The sequence below is a fragment of the Larus michahellis genome, chromosome 2 (assembly GCF_964199755.1).
Source record: "Larus michahellis chromosome 2, bLarMic1.1, whole genome shotgun sequence".
Classification (NCBI taxonomy): domain Eukaryota; kingdom Metazoa; phylum Chordata; class Aves; order Charadriiformes; family Laridae; genus Larus; species Larus michahellis.
In genome coordinates, this window is record NC_133897.1 from 123,783,156 (window position 1) to 123,802,567 (window position 19,412).

At 37.8% G+C, this 19,412-nt stretch overlaps 1 protein-coding gene across 3 annotated transcripts in view; it reads right to left on the reverse strand.

Moving 5' to 3' along the window:
- Nucleotides 1–19,412, reverse strand: part of PRKDC (protein kinase, DNA-activated, catalytic subunit) — an 85,470-nt gene that overhangs the window by 47,104 nt on the left and 18,954 nt on the right. For all 3 annotated transcript variants that reach the window (XR_012585730.1, XM_074576993.1, XM_074576990.1), the window contains exons 23-41: nucleotides 19,187–19,277; nucleotides 17,655–17,818; nucleotides 16,833–16,985; nucleotides 15,478–15,585; nucleotides 14,447–14,673; nucleotides 13,922–14,016; nucleotides 12,825–12,924; nucleotides 11,530–11,663; nucleotides 10,730–10,984; nucleotides 9,541–9,767; nucleotides 8,475–8,683; nucleotides 8,204–8,336; nucleotides 6,975–7,133; nucleotides 6,449–6,652; nucleotides 5,280–5,465; nucleotides 4,233–4,337; nucleotides 3,092–3,259; nucleotides 2,676–2,803; nucleotides 1,452–1,659 (exon numbers count right to left, since the gene is read on the reverse strand). Coding sequence is in view for 2 of the 3 variants with exons in the window: in XM_074576993.1 (XP_074433094.1) it covers nucleotides 1,452–1,659; nucleotides 2,676–2,803; nucleotides 3,092–3,259; nucleotides 4,233–4,337; nucleotides 5,280–5,465; nucleotides 6,449–6,652; nucleotides 6,975–7,133; nucleotides 8,204–8,336; nucleotides 8,475–8,683; nucleotides 9,541–9,767; nucleotides 10,730–10,984; nucleotides 11,530–11,663; nucleotides 12,825–12,924; nucleotides 13,922–14,016; nucleotides 14,447–14,673; nucleotides 15,478–15,585; nucleotides 16,833–16,985; nucleotides 17,655–17,818; nucleotides 19,187–19,277 (3,054 nt within the window). In the remaining variant the exon portion in view is untranslated. The remainder of the gene's footprint in view (nucleotides 1–1,451; nucleotides 1,660–2,675; nucleotides 2,804–3,091; nucleotides 3,260–4,232; nucleotides 4,338–5,279; nucleotides 5,466–6,448; nucleotides 6,653–6,974; nucleotides 7,134–8,203; nucleotides 8,337–8,474; nucleotides 8,684–9,540; nucleotides 9,768–10,729; nucleotides 10,985–11,529; nucleotides 11,664–12,824; nucleotides 12,925–13,921; nucleotides 14,017–14,446; nucleotides 14,674–15,477; nucleotides 15,586–16,832; nucleotides 16,986–17,654; nucleotides 17,819–19,186; nucleotides 19,278–19,412) is intronic.

The window sequence follows — 19,412 nt, forward strand, 5'->3', positions numbered from 1 at the left end:
AGCCTTCAGCTTACCTCTACCTTCTAAAACAGAGAAAAGAGCTGATGACAATAAAAGACTGACTGATTCCGAGTTCCTGTGTAATACAGTTACTAAAACTATTATGACCTGCTCTTTATCAGGTGAGTTGTCTTAATTACAATTGGCCTAAATCATTATAGTGATATCAGAGTGAAATAAGCAGAATACCAAGTAACAGCTAAGACTCATGACAACTGTAGGCAAAACATACATACCTGTCACCATACTGGGTATCACTCATGATTTTCTTTAAGCACCTCACTTTGGTGCCAACGTTTACAGCAACAGAAACATGGTGGGGGCAACTCTACGTAAGTCTTGGGTTTAGCGTCTTGTTTTTAATAACTATTACTAAATATGGATCCTTTCATAGAATGTGTTGGGTTGGAAGGGACCTTTAATCGTCATCTAGTCCAACCCCCCTGCAGTAAGCAGGGACATCTTCAACTAGACCGGGTTGCTCAGAGCCTCATCAAGCCTGACCTTGAATGTCCACCACCTCTCTAGGCAACCTGGTCCAACGTTTCACCACCCTCATTGTAAAGAGCTTCTTCCTAATGTCTAATCTAAACCTACCCTGCTCTAGTTTAAAACCATTGCCCCTCGTCCTGTTGCTACATGACCTTGCAAACAGCCCCTCCCCAGCTTTCCTGTAGGCCCCCTTCAGGTACTGGAAGGCTGCTATAAGGTCTCCCCCGAGCCTTCTCTTCTCCAGGCCGAACAACCCCAATTGTCTCAGCCTGTCTTCATCGTAGTGGTGCTCCAGCCCTTTGATCACCGTCATGGCCCTCCTTTCAGCATCTTGTTTGCCCTGCTGCCTTTAAACAGCCACATCAGCAAAAACACGGGAGTCAAGAACTACAGCAAGAGCAGAGACCTCCACTGACAACAAAATTATTGGCTATAACTATACTTTAAATTGGAGGATAGGCTGTAAATAGACAAAGGATGATCTGTGCTCCTAATTCCTTGCCAAAGGATCTTTGCAATGATTAGAGGTGTTTCTTTCTCTAGAAGGCAGGCACCTAATTTAAGAGCTTTCATTACTGAGGTTGAATACTTCTCTTACAGCATAGGACCAGGCTAAAATTTTATACAGCTTTTATATTTCAAAGTTAGACTGGGTTTTTGCTTTTGACAGAACTCCAGACCCCTTTAGATATATATAGATAACATTACAACTTTGATTTTTATACACAGTAGATATGCAAACGTACATTAACTTCAACGCAACAGTGTGTTAGGGAATAAAGAAATGTTTCTCACTAATAACTAAACCATGTAATTGGCACAATCTTCTGCTCCAAAATACAGGTAACTGGAGAGCAAATGATTTCAATCAGTGCCTCACTCTAAGTTAAGCAAAATGTACATACCAACACCAGCAGTTTATTAGACCTTCCCCAATCCTAAAGAAAAGTAATTCATACCTTTGTAAACCTGGAATTAAGTGCATCCATAGCCTGCACTATAATCTTGCTAAAGAATTCTCTCAGTGCATCCAAGCTGCAGTGCCACAAGACAGTGAGGAGGGAGCGATCCATAAAGGCTTGACGGGTAGTATTTGAAAGAAGGTGTTCACCCTGGAACATTTTGTGAACCGTGTCCAACAGTATCACTTGTTTGTCAGTGGTGCTCCTAAACAAGATGGAAACCTCAAGATAAAAACTCTTTTACCAGACTCCATTTATGTTTCAAAACCCCCTGACATTTAAAGTTTTTTGTTGTCTGCATTCATACCCTCTTGGTTTATCGTCCTGTAACACATGCAAGATCAGGTTGAATTGCCACTTACTGGGGAGCTCTTTAAAGAAAATCTCAGCTTCTTACTCTGCAACAGATGGTAAACTTGTTCGTACATCTTAGTTTAATTTAAAAGCAACCATTAGCTTTCTCAGTCCCTTTTTTGCTGAACAACCTAAAAAAATATTTATCTGGTACAGGTGAAGACTGGGGGCAAACAAGAAGGAAAAAAGGAGACTTCACTGTTATCAGGTCCTTTTGTGGCCTATCAAGTGTTCCACTACTAGATGAACTGTTGTTCTGAATAATTTTATAAAAGGTAAAACTTAAAAAATGGGATTTGGGCCTAAGGTAAATTACTTTGTCCAGGAAATGACATGCTCCAATAGTCACTACTTAATAGCCCATCATGAATTGGAATGTTTGGTTTTAGAAGAGACTGAAGACCTCTTCTGTGGACAGAGCATGTTTGTGTCTACAGTATATCACCCTGGAAACTTTCAATTAAATAAATGTGCTGATGTATTTCCAAAGGGGTTGAATAAAGTAATCCACTGTCAGTTTAAGTGCTATCTACTTAAGTGACTGTGTGGTTATACAGGGACAGCAAATATAGGTATCACACACAATTACTATCTTTAACTGAATTCTGACAGAACAAGCTAATTTACAGGAGGCTTATAAAATTTGCCTAGGCTTTGGAAGTGTCATATGGAAGTTGGCGCCACTTGTTCTCACTTCGTAAGTATTTTGGAAATGTGAAGACAAAAGCAAAATTCGACTTAAAACCATTATGTAAAACTTTATTGTGTAAATCATCACTACTACATGGACAACTTAATAGAGGAAGCAAATTTGCTTCAGCAAAAATTCAATGAGAACAAGAGCAAAATCCAATAGACCAAACTCACCTTCTGGAAATTCTTTTGAAGCTGGCTTGAAATAAGTCCTCCATGAAATGTCTGTGGTCCCTACAGAGAACCTCTGTCATAAGCTGCAACAGCATTGGACTCTGAGACAATTCTAAAGCATCTAAAAACTGAAAAGGGAGTAATACATAACATAAGGAGCCACACTAGATCAAATCAATTCCATCCAATTATGTAATTATTTTTCAGTACTGATCAGAAGCAGATGCACAGAAGGATATGCTTATTTAATGTGTTTCTGTACATTAAACTTCTGGATAAAGACGTAACTCAGAAACAGAAAAACTAATCTTCTTCTGTGAACTGGGAATCTCTCTTTAATTGCAGATCCTACGAAACACTGTTTCTAGACATAGTTCACTTAGGCTTCTAATTACACATTCATTAAAAATACCGACCTTCTTAGTGCAGTCTACATAGTTATTGTGCTTCAGGGTTCCTTTGGGAAACTCATCTGACCTCATGGGAAAATTGAGAGCAATAAATTGATCAAGAGCATTCTTAAGGTCATTAAGTTTTTCTCCAGTCAAATTAGTGAAGAACGGCAGAATTATCACTGCTTGGCCCTGAAGAAAAGAAATGTAGTTTTACACTAAAAAAAAAGAAAAAAAAAAGTCCTCTACGAAGCAAGCTAAATAGAACCACAAAATAATCAGCAATGGCTGCGTGTACTGATTCAATGGCTCAGTGTGCTGATAAAGATCAGAGAGCAGCTATGTAGCTGCTCATCTTTAAGGTGCTAGTTCAGAAAACAGCTTTGGTCACTGCTGATGGGAGTTAAAAACCAATTAACATCTCATGGCTGACATGGCTTTCAATAAGACCTTATTGTTCTTTTAAGCAAGCACCCATTATCACACAAGTCACTGATGTAACACACCACCTGGCAGCTAAAGCAAGATCCCAAACTTTATTTATTTTGAATGCACAGGAAAGTACAAAAGTCTGTCTAGCTAAAGGTAGACTGACTGAGCAGCAACCATGCAAAGCTATTTCATAAGCACAAAATTTTAGTCTTCCAGTCCAAAGCCTATGATCCAGCTTCTTTGAGAACTTCCACTTTCAGTACACAGTACTTTATCTCCCCCTCCTGACCAAGCCACATATAGCAGTTAATCCATTAGTACTGGTCTCATGCTTGCAGACATGGACATTAAAATCATGGCATAGGTTTGTAATTTGACATGTAGTAAATGCCACTCCGTGCTAAAAGCCTGATTAGCTGTCATTTCTCAGATGAACACTTCAGAGTCCTAAACTACTTGCAACTGACAGGTTTTTCCTAAAAATTACATGCCTTTCAGTAGGGCAAAGAAAAAAAGGAACACCTAAAAACAAAGCAGATCTGTGATACTGCCTTCTGTTTAAAGAACAAAAAGGATGACTTACAATTTTTAGGATTTTGAACAGAATAAAAAAAATGGAAATGATGTCCATGTTACTGTGCAAACTAAGGTAAAATTTAAGCCGAATAACAGGAAATGTCATGAACATTCTAATCTGGGGAGGGTGTGGAAACCACTGAAGTGAGCAATTTACCTTAAGATTTAAGCCTAAATTCTGATCAGTAAGTAGGCTGGTATAGGTATTAAAAACGTCTGTAAATGCTTCATGATTGGTATTGAAAGAAACCGAAGAGTCTATCTGGAACAATAGAAGAAATAAAAAAATCAGGATTTTCTTTTTTTAAACTAGTCAAAGAGATCATTGTATTAATGAAAATAAAAACATAAGCTATAGACTTGTTTACTTCCAAAACCACACCGAATTAACAGAAAGCACATACAGAGTGATTTTAGTTTTAAAAGGACTATCAAAAAGAATTCTAAAAGCTACACAGTACAATCATATTGTTGCATATTTTCCAGTTCAAAAAAAATATTAAGCTCCCTCCTAAAGCCAGATTTCCTACTGGTCACTTCACTGCCAGCTAATACAGCAATACAGCTCACATTTTGTGTCCTGAAACTTACCTTTAAACAATTAAAGTTTAAAATAATTAATTATAAAAAAAAAATCTCAATAAGAGATCTTTCTGTATATTTGTGCACAGCTACTTTTACAAGTTCCCGAAAACCACCAATAGGATAGGTGGATAAAATATCTTTTCAACATAAAGAAAGAAAAAACAAAAGACCCAAACCCCAGTGTAACAGAAATTAAAGGTGTTTGAAATAAAGATCTTTCTGCAGTCTGTTGATATGAGTAGAACTCCCCCATTTTGACTTTCTGGATGCCAACATGACAAAGAACGGCATTAGAGGCTGCTCACTTTCACAGCTTATTCCCTGTACCAGTGCCAGTTCTCCAGAAAGAAAACATGAAGCTAAAGCATGAAAGCAGTTAAAAAAAAAAAAATGGTGGGAGGGACAGGGGGAGAGAAGAGCAAAATCTAGTAATTTCTGTCTATCCAAATATTTGCTGTGCTTTGCAATTAGCAAGATATCAGATTCTGATATTCTCCAACTTTCCTCCCCCTCCCCCCTACCCAACATAAATAATGAGAATGAAAAGCATTTCTTTAAAAAGAGATAAAATGCCTACAGAATTAGAAAATTTACCTGGATTTTATAAAGCAACACATACCTGGAGAACTTTTGCCAGCAGGGTCAAGACTGCCATTTTGCTCTCAGGAGCTGAACCTTTGGCCCACCAGCTATCAAGCTTCTTCCAGTTTCTTAGTACAGCTGTGACCAGCTTCATTCCTTGCTGCTTGCGTATGGTACGCTCCCTAAAACTCTGATCTAACATGCCGTTCAGAATGTTGCCAACCTGGAAGGAAAACCAACAGGTGGGTTCTTGAATCCTAAATGAAATGATGATAGGATCTCTTCACTGGTATGGGCAATCATGAAAAAAAAAAAAATAAATCAGAGATTCAGGAGAACCTAACACCTGACTGAAAGGCTTTTGTTAAAAGAAAAGGAAGAAAACTTGGAAACACCACCTTTAAGCATAAAAAAGAGATCCAATTGTTTTTAAAAGGATAATCTACTTTTCTGAGCATCTTTGTAAGCAAAAGGGAAAGTAGACTTCTGATCTTTCTTTTTGACCCTTCTGTTTGTCAGCAACACTGAAAGAAAGTTTCTAAATTATAACACACTTCCTTTGTGGACCTGAAGGTGAGCTCTACCTAACTAAGTAGTGTGGACCAACAGGAGAAAATCTGTGGAACAAAACAAGTGGTGCTGAGACCGAGTACACGACATCTACTTTGTATTTACTTCAGGTCACAGAGGGTTGTGTGTGTGTTTGCCTCTCTTTTTAATACTTTGATCTAGCTCTACTCAAGTTCTGTGGACTAAATGCCCATTACTGGTTGGAGTTCATTTTTCAGTTTAGTTTTATCCAAAACGAATCCAGTCCACATGCTCTGGGACCACTCTACAATGAAAATCAAAGCACAGTAAATAGGAACAAGCAGACTTGCTTTGAAAGGACATTCTTGATCTGAAGTACTACATAACATCCTGAAATTCATAGACTTCAGGATAGGTAACAGGTAAGCACCTTCCACTTAGTTTGACATGAGACATCAGACAGCCTAAGTTATGTCAGGTTGTTGGAGATCAAAGTAGCACCAGTAGGCAATCACGAAAAAATTAAAAAACACCTATCAATGCAATGCTATCCGAAGTGCAACCAAATGCACTTTTTCCCCCACTACGCACTCAGTTACATCCATCTATAACAACAAAAAACTTGTTACTTCTAACATTCCCATTTGACCTTGTCTTTTTAAAGAAGTATAGTACCATTTGGGGATTGCTGGCAGATGATTCCATAAGCTGGACTACGATCACATCCAGGTTTTTCAGCAGCTGTTGATTGATGGTTTCTGAGAACAGGCTGTAAAAATACTGTCCATGAGAGAAACTGATCAGGTTCTTCTGGGATGCTCCTGATAATGGCACAGATAACACCACTGTGTTCAACAGCAGGCTTACTAGCTCCTCACACTGTGAAAATTAAGGTATAGAGACAGAGTTATCTCAGGTACATAAAGTTCCACTCATTTCTTATAAAAGCCCATGAGTTCTTTTAAAACTTCCATTCCGAACTCTTTTATGTTACCAGAAAGCACAAAAATAAAGCACAAACAGAATACTGAAATGCTTGTTATCTACAATTGTCACTCAATTAAGCCAAAGAATCCTTACAGTTCCTCTGTAGGATTATGAATAAAACACCAGCCTCATCTACCCAAAATATGGGTAGAAAAGTATTGATAATGAGTATTAAATGATGATTCAGTATTAAAACCAGAGAACAGTATCCTACCTGGTCATCAATAGCAAAGGCTAGCTGCAGGAGTCTATCAGCTAATCGCTTACTGCTGATGTCTAACGATGGAAGCGACATCCTTTCACCCCCAGGTGCAATACCTTTATAAACAACTGAAAGAAGCTTAGAGCCAACTGAGAAATGAGGCCCTTCATCCTGTTGAAATAAACAAGTGACAATTAATATAACCTGAAAAAATAACATAAAGACCTTCCAATCCACCTGTATAGCTAATGAAAACACTTGAACTCCAGGTCATTTTCTCGCAAAGCAATGCAAACATACCAGGACAAGACATCTGTGTAACTGAGGAACAAAGATTTTTAACCAAACAACCCCACTGCATACAAAGTTCAGAACAAACCAATAGTCATTTGAAAATCGTCACAAGATTCTGACCCTCCTCCAGATTGCTTGCAGATAACAAACGCTACTACAGAAATAAAACAAACAGCTTAGTCAGAATGGGTGGGCCAGAAAAGGTAAACCATGCAGCTCCCTGAATATCACCATCCTACAATCCCAGCTCTAGCTGTTGTTTAGACGTAGAGGATATATGACGAACACCCCACAGAAATTAAAGATTTTGTTACTTGCTAAATATAGCCTTGCTCAGGAGTAGACAAGTTTTCTCAGAGCTTGTGGCTGTTGCATAGCCTGTTTTCCTTCAATTGCCCAAAGTAAAATAACCAACTACAATCAGAAACTTAGAAAGAATTCTTTTGAGTAATATAGCTGAGACCTCCATCCCCCAGCTGCTCTCCATCCTGTTTTCCTGCAACTCAGACCCACTATATTGCTTCTGATCAGCCAGAATGTATTCCTTTTCTAATTTCCCCCATCACTTTGAATGTTCTCTGTTCAAAACATTTGAAAAATGCCTCCTTTGTAGGATAGTAAATCCCGATTTTTTAAGCTTTCAAAATTGTGAAGCTCACTAAAAGAAAGTTTTAGGTAGATTCTGGTTGCGTCCTGACCCTGGAAATTGGAAAAAGACAGACATAATTACGAAGATTGTTCAAACCTTAGTATTGCACTACTCAGATTTGTAGAGTAAACATAAACAGTTATTTCTGACCCTGTTTAGCACCAGCTCTTCACTGTTGATCTCATTTTACACAACTTCTGCATCTGATCTGTTCTCTGTTTTCATACTGGCCTTTCACACAGGAAAAGCTCTTCACTGCATAAAAATATTCACCATTATTTTCTGGGTAAACAGTTACCTGATTGTGAAGAACAGAATGAAGCAGGCCAGATCTCTGGAGTTGCTTGCAGGCAGAAAGGACAGCACTAAACCTAACTTGATCAAAACGTGCGTCTGAATTAAACAGATCAACAGAACAAAGGTCCTCAAAGCTAATGAGAAAAGAGAAGCAGTAACATTGCATTGGTGGGGAGCTCCACATGAAACCGTACACAACATTATTTACTTTCCATTTCCATGGTGAGTGGCATTTGTTCTGGATTCATGCTCATCAGAAAGCCCCTACTTACCTCTGCAGTGTGATTCTTTTCTTTATGCACAGTTTCAAAGATTCCTTATAGGGAGATTTCATCAAAGCTTTCATGAGTCTTACTGAGATATCTGGGAGCTTTTTCACGACTTGCACATCAGCAGTGTTAAAGCCTACGTGTGATGGATCACACACTGTCATCACCAGAAGCTCTATAAGGCTTGCATTAAGCAATTCCTTCTCAAGTAGCTAGAAAGAATAAACCAGTAAATAACAGCTTTATTTAAAAATCCATTTAGATTTCCTTATTTTATTCTTCACAACTTATCATTAGTCCTTGTATTTAAAATGAAACAAAACACGGAGTAGTAACTATTCTCCCTAAGTGACATTATCTTTATGAAATGTCTGCCTTTCAATCGATTGTGCTAATACACAGAAATTAAGTTATCTATAAAAATATACATAGGATATATGCTGTCTCATCAAACTGCACGTAAGATCTTTTATGTCCACACAGGCCTGTTTCACCTTGAAATCCAGATGTACTCCTCTATTAGAGATTAATTTAAAACAAGAGATGGTCACAGTCTCAGAACTAAACCTGGCAGTGTAAATTTCATAAGAGACTCAAAAGGACTATACTGCATATAGTTAAATACAGTTTATATTGCACCAAAGCTAGGCAAATGGAGAGACTCTATTATTATACTGAATTCAAGAAAGAATTCCCACAATCTGCCTTTCTGCCTTTTAAGCAGCTATCACCTTCACACATTTAAGGCCATCAGAAGTCATGCAAGAAATATTCATTGCAAGTACTCCATAAAGAATGACAATCTCATAGTCAATATACAACTGGAATATACAGGAAATATTAATTTCTCTAATCAAAACTACACGAGCCACTAAAATTCAACTGTGCAATATAATTCTTTTCACTGAGATGCGAAGACCGTAACAGTTTGCGACACTTAGTCATCAATTTCAATTAAAGTACCACTAAAGATGATGTTCTCCAGCAAACTAACCTCACAATAAAAAACCAAATCTTTAACTACATACAAAATTTGCGTCTTTTATCCACTACAGACTTCAGCACCTACCTTCCAGAAATCCTGCTGGCAGGTTTCCAGGATCATGGTGACAAACTCCATGATTCGGACTATAATGGTACACTTGCTGTAATTATACACATCTCTCTCTTGTGGACTGAACACGCTGCCTTTTGAACCACAATCAAAGCACTGCTCTGCTGCATGGATATCATGCAAAGCAATAGTCTCAAGGAAGAACTGCAGAGCTTCCAAGAATGAGGATCTTTCATTTACACCTAAGAAGAATCATACTAAGTTCAAATGATACAGCAGCTCTCAACTTTTAAATATATTATTTTGTGTTCAGAAGAAAACAGTCAAATTGAGATAACAAACAGAAATCCAGTGCATCTCACACCAGTATTTTCTGAAAGTCCTATGCCAGTTCCAAATATTAACATTCTAGGCAGTGAAGGGTAGCTTTCTACTCACTTATCATCACAAGCACTTATTAATGATGACGACTTAGGCATGTGTAATAAAAAGGATAAACATTTTAAATCCCTAGTTTTGAATAATTCAGCCCTATGACAGATGGGCTACCTAGAACTTGTACAAGACTTCATATATGAAGTAACTATACAACTGCACTATCAGTGATAAAAAGCATTTTGTTTAGTCCTGCATGAATAATTAAAAGAACTTTTTAAAAGACCCAATGACTACACAGGTTATTATTATGCACCTGACCAAAACTGCAATACAAGGCTTTTGGACCTGATGCAGTTGAAGCATCACGAACTCAAGGAAGGTAACATGTACAGGGCTCAAAATGAAAAGGGGACTTCTTTCATTGCTTTCTAATCTTTCCCTCCAGACATTAATACAGAGCAGGTAAACAGCTTTGGAAGGATTAAAAAACAAAACAAAACAAAACCCCCCCAAAATTATAAATCTATCTCTTAGTAAAAGAAGTTGCTGGTGACTGGATGACAGAGACAGAAATTTAAAGGTATATTTCTAGGACTAAAAGGAAACATTTTAAGATACACTATTAACAATGTACTACTTCATCAAAACACTTCCAGTACAACAAATGTCACTGAAACCTCTGGGAGAGTTTGTAAAATTCATCAACTCTACATTTAAGAAAAAAGCTTAAAGTCCAAGTTAGGAATGCATCTTGGATGGGGGAACTCATCTTGGATGGGCTTTCTGTAACACATGAATGAACATAACGCAACAGTTAATCGCTTACCCAATATTTCATGAGGTTTGACCATTCGCAGCTCAAAGAATGTATTGTAGCAGTCCAGTGCTGCTAAGAACATATCCATCCACCGCATGACAGTCTGTAAACTGAAGGGCTCCTGCATACCACGGAGAGTTGGCTGAGAAAGGATCCCAGACGGACTTTTGGCATCGCTGCCACCTCCTTCAAATTTGTTAATGAGGAAAGAAACATCTCTATTTTTTAGAACATCAGCCAGCCAAGAAGATGGAGGCATGTTTCCTGATAGAAATAAAACCAGACATATAAATTGTCCAGGAAAAAAACAATTCCATCTAGCAAGGAATTAGAGGCAAATGGACCGATATGGATTTGGGCAAACAGACCGCCCAAACGTTGCTAGAAGATCCAGTTCAAAACACAGAGAAGTTACTGGTTCTGGTCTAGCCTTGATCATACTATTTAAATTACCCACAAGGAAGAGGTCACTTTGTGAGATGCTCCCACTAGTTCCCAGTCAGCAAGCACTGCCTTCATAGCTGGATACAGCAGCAGTTCTCGGCCTGTAAGTTCTCCTTCCTGGCCGGAAGGAAGTTTGCAATAAAACCCTTTTCTATGCCCACAAAATCCCCAAAAACCTCGCAGTTCTCACAATATTTGATTTCCAACATGAACAACTACTCAGTCGCTATTTAACAGCACTGAGTGAACAGACATTTACCACAAAAATAATTTTTCTTGTAATTAATAGTTTGCACAGCAAAGAGAGGGAAGGCATGCACAGTATTTAGAAAGCAAAGATAATAGTGCATTGTGACTTGCAATACCTGGTAATAAAGGAATAAATTCATAGAAAAGCTCCATGGCTTTATGTCGGCATTCTGTCTGAGGTCGTCCGCACTGCACTAAGAGCCACATGACAACATCCCGAAGACACACTGACTTCGTAGCTGGAAATCCTCTGCACAAAAATATTAGGGATTAACAGTCCTCGTGACATCTACCATGACACCATGGTCCTCCAGTTGAAAAAAATGAAATTGTTTCAAAAGCATTATGAATGTCCTTTTACCTATCTAGCCACAACCATCGGCGCTACAAGGAAGAGCTGTTTTACAAGCACATCCTGCGCTGCTTTCCTTCTCTCTACTGTACTGTGGATCCCCAGAGCACAGTCTTTGCGGCAAAATTTTAAAAAGGAGAATCAGGTCTCTTTCCTTCTCTTTGTAACACTCAAAGAGACAAAAATGGAGATTTAAGCTTAAAAAAGCCCACATAGTTTTCCCCTGTCCCTAATTATCCAGTTTCGTAATCTACCACAAGGTACAGCAGTGAGCTAACTCCCAGACTCCACTTCCCTGTTTCTTTAGGGTCACAGGACATTTCGGGTCAGAAGTAACCTCAGGAGGTCTCTGGTCCAGCCTCCTGCTCAAAGCAGGCTCAGCTATGCCATCAGACCAGGTGACTCAGAGCTTCATCCAAAATCACAGAATGGTAGGGGCTGGAAGGGACCTCTGGAGATCACTTAGTCCAACCCCACTGCTAAAGCAGGTTCACTTAGAGCAGGCTGCACAGGAACACGTCCAGTCAGATTTTGAACATCTCCAGAGAAGGAGACTGAATACTGAATCCATTCTTGCATATCCAGCCTGACACCGAATCCATTCTTGCTTCTTCCACCTTTTTCACTACCCCTCTTTAATCAATGATCGTCCCACTGCAGCTTGTCCTACTTCTGCTAACAGTACAGCAATAAAAAAACCACACACCCCCCACGCCAAAAAACTTTGGAGGAGTTTCCTCCAAATACTTTGTAATACCAGTGCCAACCTTATAAACACTGCTGTAAGGGGCACATGCTTTTCTTTCCCTTCTGTCCTTGCCAAACTAAAGCAAGCTCTCTGTTCTGAGGCTCACCACGCTGGAATAAAAAATGACCATCGCGACCCTTTTTTATCATATGCAGCATTTCTTACCAGTGGTTCAACAGACATACCAGCAGGTGTCTATCAGCAACAGTCACAGGATGAACCCCCCATTCACTCCTAGGTATTAATGGAACTACTTACATTGTTAACCAAAATGTACTATTTAACAAGCAAAAGAATGGCAACTTGCTAACCGTGGTACTCGCCGTTTTCCTTCCTTGTTCAGAGAAGGCGCTTTATGCTTGATTATGCGCTTAAGGTGATTAATAGCATCACAACATTGTTGAGTGGTACCTGTTAGAAAGAGAGAAATCAACATGTATAAATAAATGCTAGTAACTTGGTTAAATGAAGGAAGGTATTATCACTATAGAATTGGTGCGAGAGACTTACACACAGGATAATGTCTATCACCTCCACTACTCTGTGTTTCTACAGCAAATTCTTCAAGGCTACAGAACAAGATCATAAAATAGCAGACAGGTCAACACGGCCTGAGCCAACTGTGAGACCTCTGCTATAAAACCGTGTATTCTATTTTCCATGCTCACACATGGAAACTGTAAAGAAACTGTAAAAACTTTCCCACAAGAGTATTTCTTCTAGGGCCACTTCTGTCATATCCTGAACTGTTTCTCTGAAATAAACAAATGTTTGTAACATCAGTTTTTTGCTTTATGTTCTAATTACCATTAATTGATGAAAGTCAGAGCATGAAAAAAAAGTAGAGAAAAGCAAGTTTACTGAAGAATCATCCTTATTGTGGAAGAGGTGACAGATTCTTCACACAGCTACATACTGTTGTAGAGAAGAATGACAAGGCAAACAGGAAAGGATACTACAAAATTGTGGAAATCTTCCACAGAACATAAAGAAATGCCAATTTTTCAAGCATTTTGTTTGTTATGAAAGAGTAGACTTCAAGCTTCTCATCAAGCTACATTTTTACAGTGTGTAACTGCAAAATCAGAACTCAAATCAAAAGCACCACTAGCATTTTTAGTTTAACTATAAAACTGTAAATTGTTCTAAGTGTGAAAAGGTTCTTTCTCTTGAGCACAAAATCTTCCACCTTTATATGTTGCAAGGAGTTGATTCAAAGAGTTCCTAACCAGATATCAAATGACCTCTCTAAGAGTAATGAAAAATAAACCTTACTTTGTTGCAAAAGTAAGCACATTTACTTTTCCTCCAGTTATGGATTCAAGTTTGGTTTAGTTTTTCTTTTTTAATCCAAGATTCAACAAGATGGCCTTTTTCTTCATTTCACAGTTAATTAATTATAGCTTACCTAATGATTTCTCATCTGTATGAGTTAAGGCTAGACTTTCCAGAAATACAACCAATGCTTCAAATACAAACTGTTCCACCAGAGAATTTTCTTCCCTTTAAAAATCAGGAATAAATATGATGAGAAACATGAGCAGAAGAAGCACTGAACGTGAAATGCTAATTAAAAACCAAATTCAAATACTATAGAGATAAGCTACACAAAATGTTTGTACGAAAAAAAAATACATCCAAACCACTCTAAACGCATAGCAATGAAGATTCACTGACCATGTTTAAAAGGCCTAAGTAACTTCCCATAAACTTGTGATAGAAATTTAAACTTCTACACTCTCCACTTACAGAAAGCTTGAACTACAAAAATATAATTAAAAATTAATAATCTGAGTAACTCAGTTTTACAGCTATTGCATTCATTAATAGAATGAGTGCCAGTGGACGACTATTTGAGTTCTACATTCAATTCTTTTTATGTCCTTGAACCTTTAGTCCAAGTTAGCTACTGTTCTGAGCTCTGTTTGCTCACCTGAATTCTCTGTAGATATTGTTAAAAGCAAGTGCTGCACCCAGTCTCTTGAAAGCACTGGGATGAAGAGCAAGACTATACAACCGTTTAAAAAGAGACTTGGTGTTTGCTGGGCTTTTCTCCTGCTGTCTCGGTGTTGTCTGCTTAATAGACCATTTCAAAAATTCACGTACACATTGACCACAGAAATCTCTCAAAGTGCTGTCAACTGGATCCACTATGCCACTCTGAAATTACACAACATTATTTCATTACAAGAAAGAAAAAAACCCCACCAACACATGGTCTCACTGCGGTTACTAGAGCAGCTTATTTACACAGTATTATTTGTAAGTTAAAAAAACGTACTTTCCCAGAAGCAAGAAAGCCATGAAATTATTGCTGTCCAAGGGAAGGGGCAGCATTTCCAGCCCTCACAGCACTGGATTATGCCTCAAAGATCTGGATTTCTATTCCCATCTCAGCTACTGAACAGTGTAAAAGCCTTGTGTAAATCACTTCATTTTCCGATGACCCAGTTTCCTCTGCTTTAGAAATGGTGTGGCAACACTGATTTTAATTTATGAGAAGTACTGCAAAACCTCCTGATCTATCTTCCCTCCAGCCACTTCAGGTCAGTGCAAAAGCCAGTTTTAAATTTAAAACTTTTGCGCCTGGTGAAAGCAAATAAGCTTAGAGGAAGATTAAGCACACATCAAAAGAAACTTTCATTGAGAATGGGGGGAGAAATATTATGTATTTCAGTAGTTCCTTGTATACACTGATGATAAAAATAGTGTTTCATTAATCCCATAAGCACCCTAAAGACACTACCTGTGTTTTGAGACTGTCAAAGAAATAGAGAAATCCATCATAAAAATGTCAGTTAGGAAACATTAAAAGATCACAAAATTGATAATCTGCTTTCCTTCTTTCAGGCAAATAAGGAGCCAGTACATCTGTTTATGTGCTCCTGGTTCTTTCAGTAGTAAAATAATGCTAGTTCAAAAATAAAGTCATATGGCACAGAAAAAAAAAGAATTATGACCTACCAAGATAGCTTCCAGGAACACCACCGTATCTTGACTCTCAAATTTTTTGTTGTTTGTAAACCAGTGAATGAGTTGCATGACTAAAGGCTCATACAACTGTCTTGTTACCTGAAAAGAGCAAAAGCCAACTACATTTCTAGGATTACTATATTTCTATGCTATTTTGCTATTCAAAATATGTAATAACCAAAAAAACCCTCTTATTTCAAAAAAGGTCTATAAAATTAATAATCCGCTTCATATTACATTTCCATATCAAGGATTTAAAAGAAAATTAAAAAATCTGGCTAGCTGCTTTCTATTCAACTGGTCTTAAATGATCTGCAAGCCTACTTTCAGTAAGACCCTCTGAGATAGACAAAATAAACATGGCATGCTATGGACTGAAATGCCAATATACAGCCAGGGAAACAGGGAAGTTTGGTTTTAAGTTGTATTTTGATCTAAAATCTCTCTTAATCTTTACCATATACATTATTCTAACTTGCTGGATTTCAACAATTCTACCTGTAAGTCAACCTGATCAACTACTGTCATATGGTAACATAAAGGAAAGAACCATTAAATAGACTTGCTTGTAATACAGTGTGTATGCCTGTATGCATTGGTTTGGACCAAGCCAGACATCATTTACCTATGGTTTACATTCAGCCATATGCCAGCAAAAAGGGTTTCACTTAAATTGGTAACGTAGTTTCCTGTATATTTTAACAGAACACAAATCTCTTTGGTCTAAAAATAGAATCTGGACAGCTGGGTCCAAACAGCAGTTTGAAAAGGCACAAGACCTGTCGTTCCAGTGGAGGTGAACCTATGTGTCTATTCTGTTTTGTGTAAAGGAGGAGAAATACCAAGTTCAGATGTTTGAATTAAATATATCATCATTAGGTATCAATGAGGCAGCTACAAATTCTCTCCCAAATGCTTTTCTTGTGGATTGTAGCTTTGAACTCATTCAATACTGACATGATCAATTTCATCTCATATTAACTTATTACAGGAAAAGAAAAATATGGAAATTAAATACAGCAGTAAAGAACAGCTACCACCACAAACTCTTGGAATGGATCTTCAATCTTGAAATCCTCACGTATTTGTACATTCCTCTGAGTTACTCTGAATTACGCTCTATTATTGAAGTCTTTGAAAAGGTCTACATCCCCCCTCCCCTTCCCTCCCCCCTCCCCCCCCGCAAAATCCCGAAAAACTATCCCTAAAATAGAATTTCAGCATACAAAAAGGCAACATGTCAGGATAACTTCTAACAGGATAACTTCCACATAAAATTATACATTCATTCCCGAATTCAGATGTATTCTAAACAAGCTAAAACGCTTATAAATGAATCTGTTTACCTGGTCTACGTCACAAGCAAGACGAAGCAGTACTGGAAATATTCGCTTATGTAACTGATACATGGGTGGGGGACCCTGACGTCCTTCTGGCATCTGAGATGCTTTCCCCAACATATATGTGACTATGCTATGTAGCAGCTCGCATGCTGCAACCTGAAATTTAAAAATCCCTTTGGTTATGCATCCATTACTTTCACAGAGAAGACAAAATTGTAGTCAGGAGAGAATGAGTCAAAAGAAAGGATGTACTTGAGAAAACATTCCAATCTATGCTAAATCACTGCTCCAGGAACAGATTATGTCCACAGAAATAATTTACACATGTTCCAACTGGCCTTTGTCCTTGTGTTTTAGTCTCTATCATGGGCAGCCACTATTTAGCTGGAGAAAAATCATCACCGCGTAAGTCACCCATTATCGTGTGTTCAAGGACAACCTCCATTCTGGACCGTCTTTGGATATCAACATCCCAATATAGCAAAGCAGCAAAATATTTGTTTAACTGCTCTGCTGGACCAGGCCCACAAGCTCATGGGCTAGGCACGAGAAGGAGGCCAAACAACACTGAAGATCAATTAGCTTAAAATTTTCATTTCCATGTCAAGTCTAACTCTCAAAGCACAATGGTGTCCGATAGAGCTTATAGCAATTTCTGCTCTTCAGTTTTTAAACGCCTAGAATAACCTCATAATGAAAGAGCATCAAAGCAGCACATTGCTACCAATGAATTAATTAAAACATGTCTTTCCTAACAAGGAAGATACTATTTTATGCAGTACTTATCAGCTAGCATAAAAAAAGATGCAGAAAAAACATCAATACTTTTGTTTGTCTGTCACTTGCAGAAAGAGCCAGTTCAGTCACACGAGGCAAGAATGAATCCAAGTAGATGACAGGCTTCATATCTGCAAACGGTACAGCAAAGCTAAGGCGCTTCTCAGTGTCCCAGGATACACATTTCTTCATCATGTCTTCTGCAGAGGTAGCTAATGCATTTGAAAAAGACCAGAACAAAAAATAAGCTTTCTATAACAAACATAGAGGAAGTATTTCCATAGTTCAGTCAAAAAATCTGTAACCTTTCAACTTCAGTTAGATTGACATAAAATTTTAACGTTTTATAAATTATTGGATGTTACAAGTTCCAGAAGTATGTTAGAAGGCTGGTTTTATTTGCACATCTGAACACATGTTTAGCCGCTACATGGAAAAAATAATCTCAGACATTTCAGGAGACAACCACAGCAGCCTCCAGTTTCAATACAGGTAAGTTTGGAGACAATTATAAAGATACTGAATCACAGTTATTTAAAATACTTCTTTAAGATGTCCAATAAGACAACCAATAAGGCAACTTTTGTCTTCTACTGTTATAAACAATGCTTGAAGATCAGATCAGACAAGAAGATCCAACATACAGGCTCCTGCAGTTGCACAGAAAACAACTCCATTTATGGCTGCATCCTCCAAGGAAAACTCCCTTCTCTCCCTATAGTCCCGTATCTGTTAATTTGGTGAACAAAGTCTGACCGCGCTTTGCATTTAATTTCCAGAGAATAATGCTCCCTTCACACAGTATTTCTGAATAGCAACAGAGAAGTACTTGGCAGAAAGAAAATTGATTGTAAAGGCAGTAAAGGCAAGCGTAAGCACTAAATGAAAGGAACAAAACTTCTATAGGATGAGATTAGTTTTTAGACTGACTAAATTTTGTGCTGAATTTATCCCTTAAATCTTATGGACAGGTACTTAACGCTATGCTTTTCCATTTTTGTTTTAATTAGATTTTATGATATTTAATAATTAAATTATAAAGCTTATTCACACACTGAACAGTGAAGAGCATAAATTTTTTTTTTTTTTTTTGAGGAGGCACTCAAATGGAGCTCTACTACCTGGACATACTAAAGGCATGGTGCACCTTAAACTCACAAATGAATAAGTGAACTTGCCAAGACTTGCACAATTGTAGAACATTGTAGTAAAAAGGTGGAAACAAGCACTAAAGAGCTACAAACTGAGGCAAAGTTTTAAAATGGCTTTGCAGACAGAGGGTGAAGGAGGGGAATAAATAAAACCATAAACAAAGATGTATATAATTTTTTGCCTTTAATGGAAGTTTTCTACACACTTTCTGCATTCCATTGTAAGTTAGTAAATACTTTGCTCTCCTAAACCCCAGAACTGAAAAAAAGCAATCTTGTTTTAAATGAGCGCAACAAAAAATAGCTTTCCTTAAAAAGCTCATGCGTTCTCATAAAGTGAAAGTGATGTTGAGACCTCACTGAAATCAACTTTCAAGAGAGACAGCAGAGGCATGTAAATATTTTTATTTACACTGATAGGGCACTCACCTGTAATTAAGTTGTGGTTGATCTGCCCTCCCAAAGATCCAAGAAGGCGTGCCACTCTAGTCCTTACTGCTTCCAAGGAGGGACTGTCATCCTAAATAATTCAACAGATTTATATTAGTGAACAAAGAGTTACTATACAGAAATAAGTTGGTTTATATAGTAAATGAAGGGTTTATGGCACTTATTAACGTACGGATGAAGAAGGTAAAATGAAGAACGTGTGGGG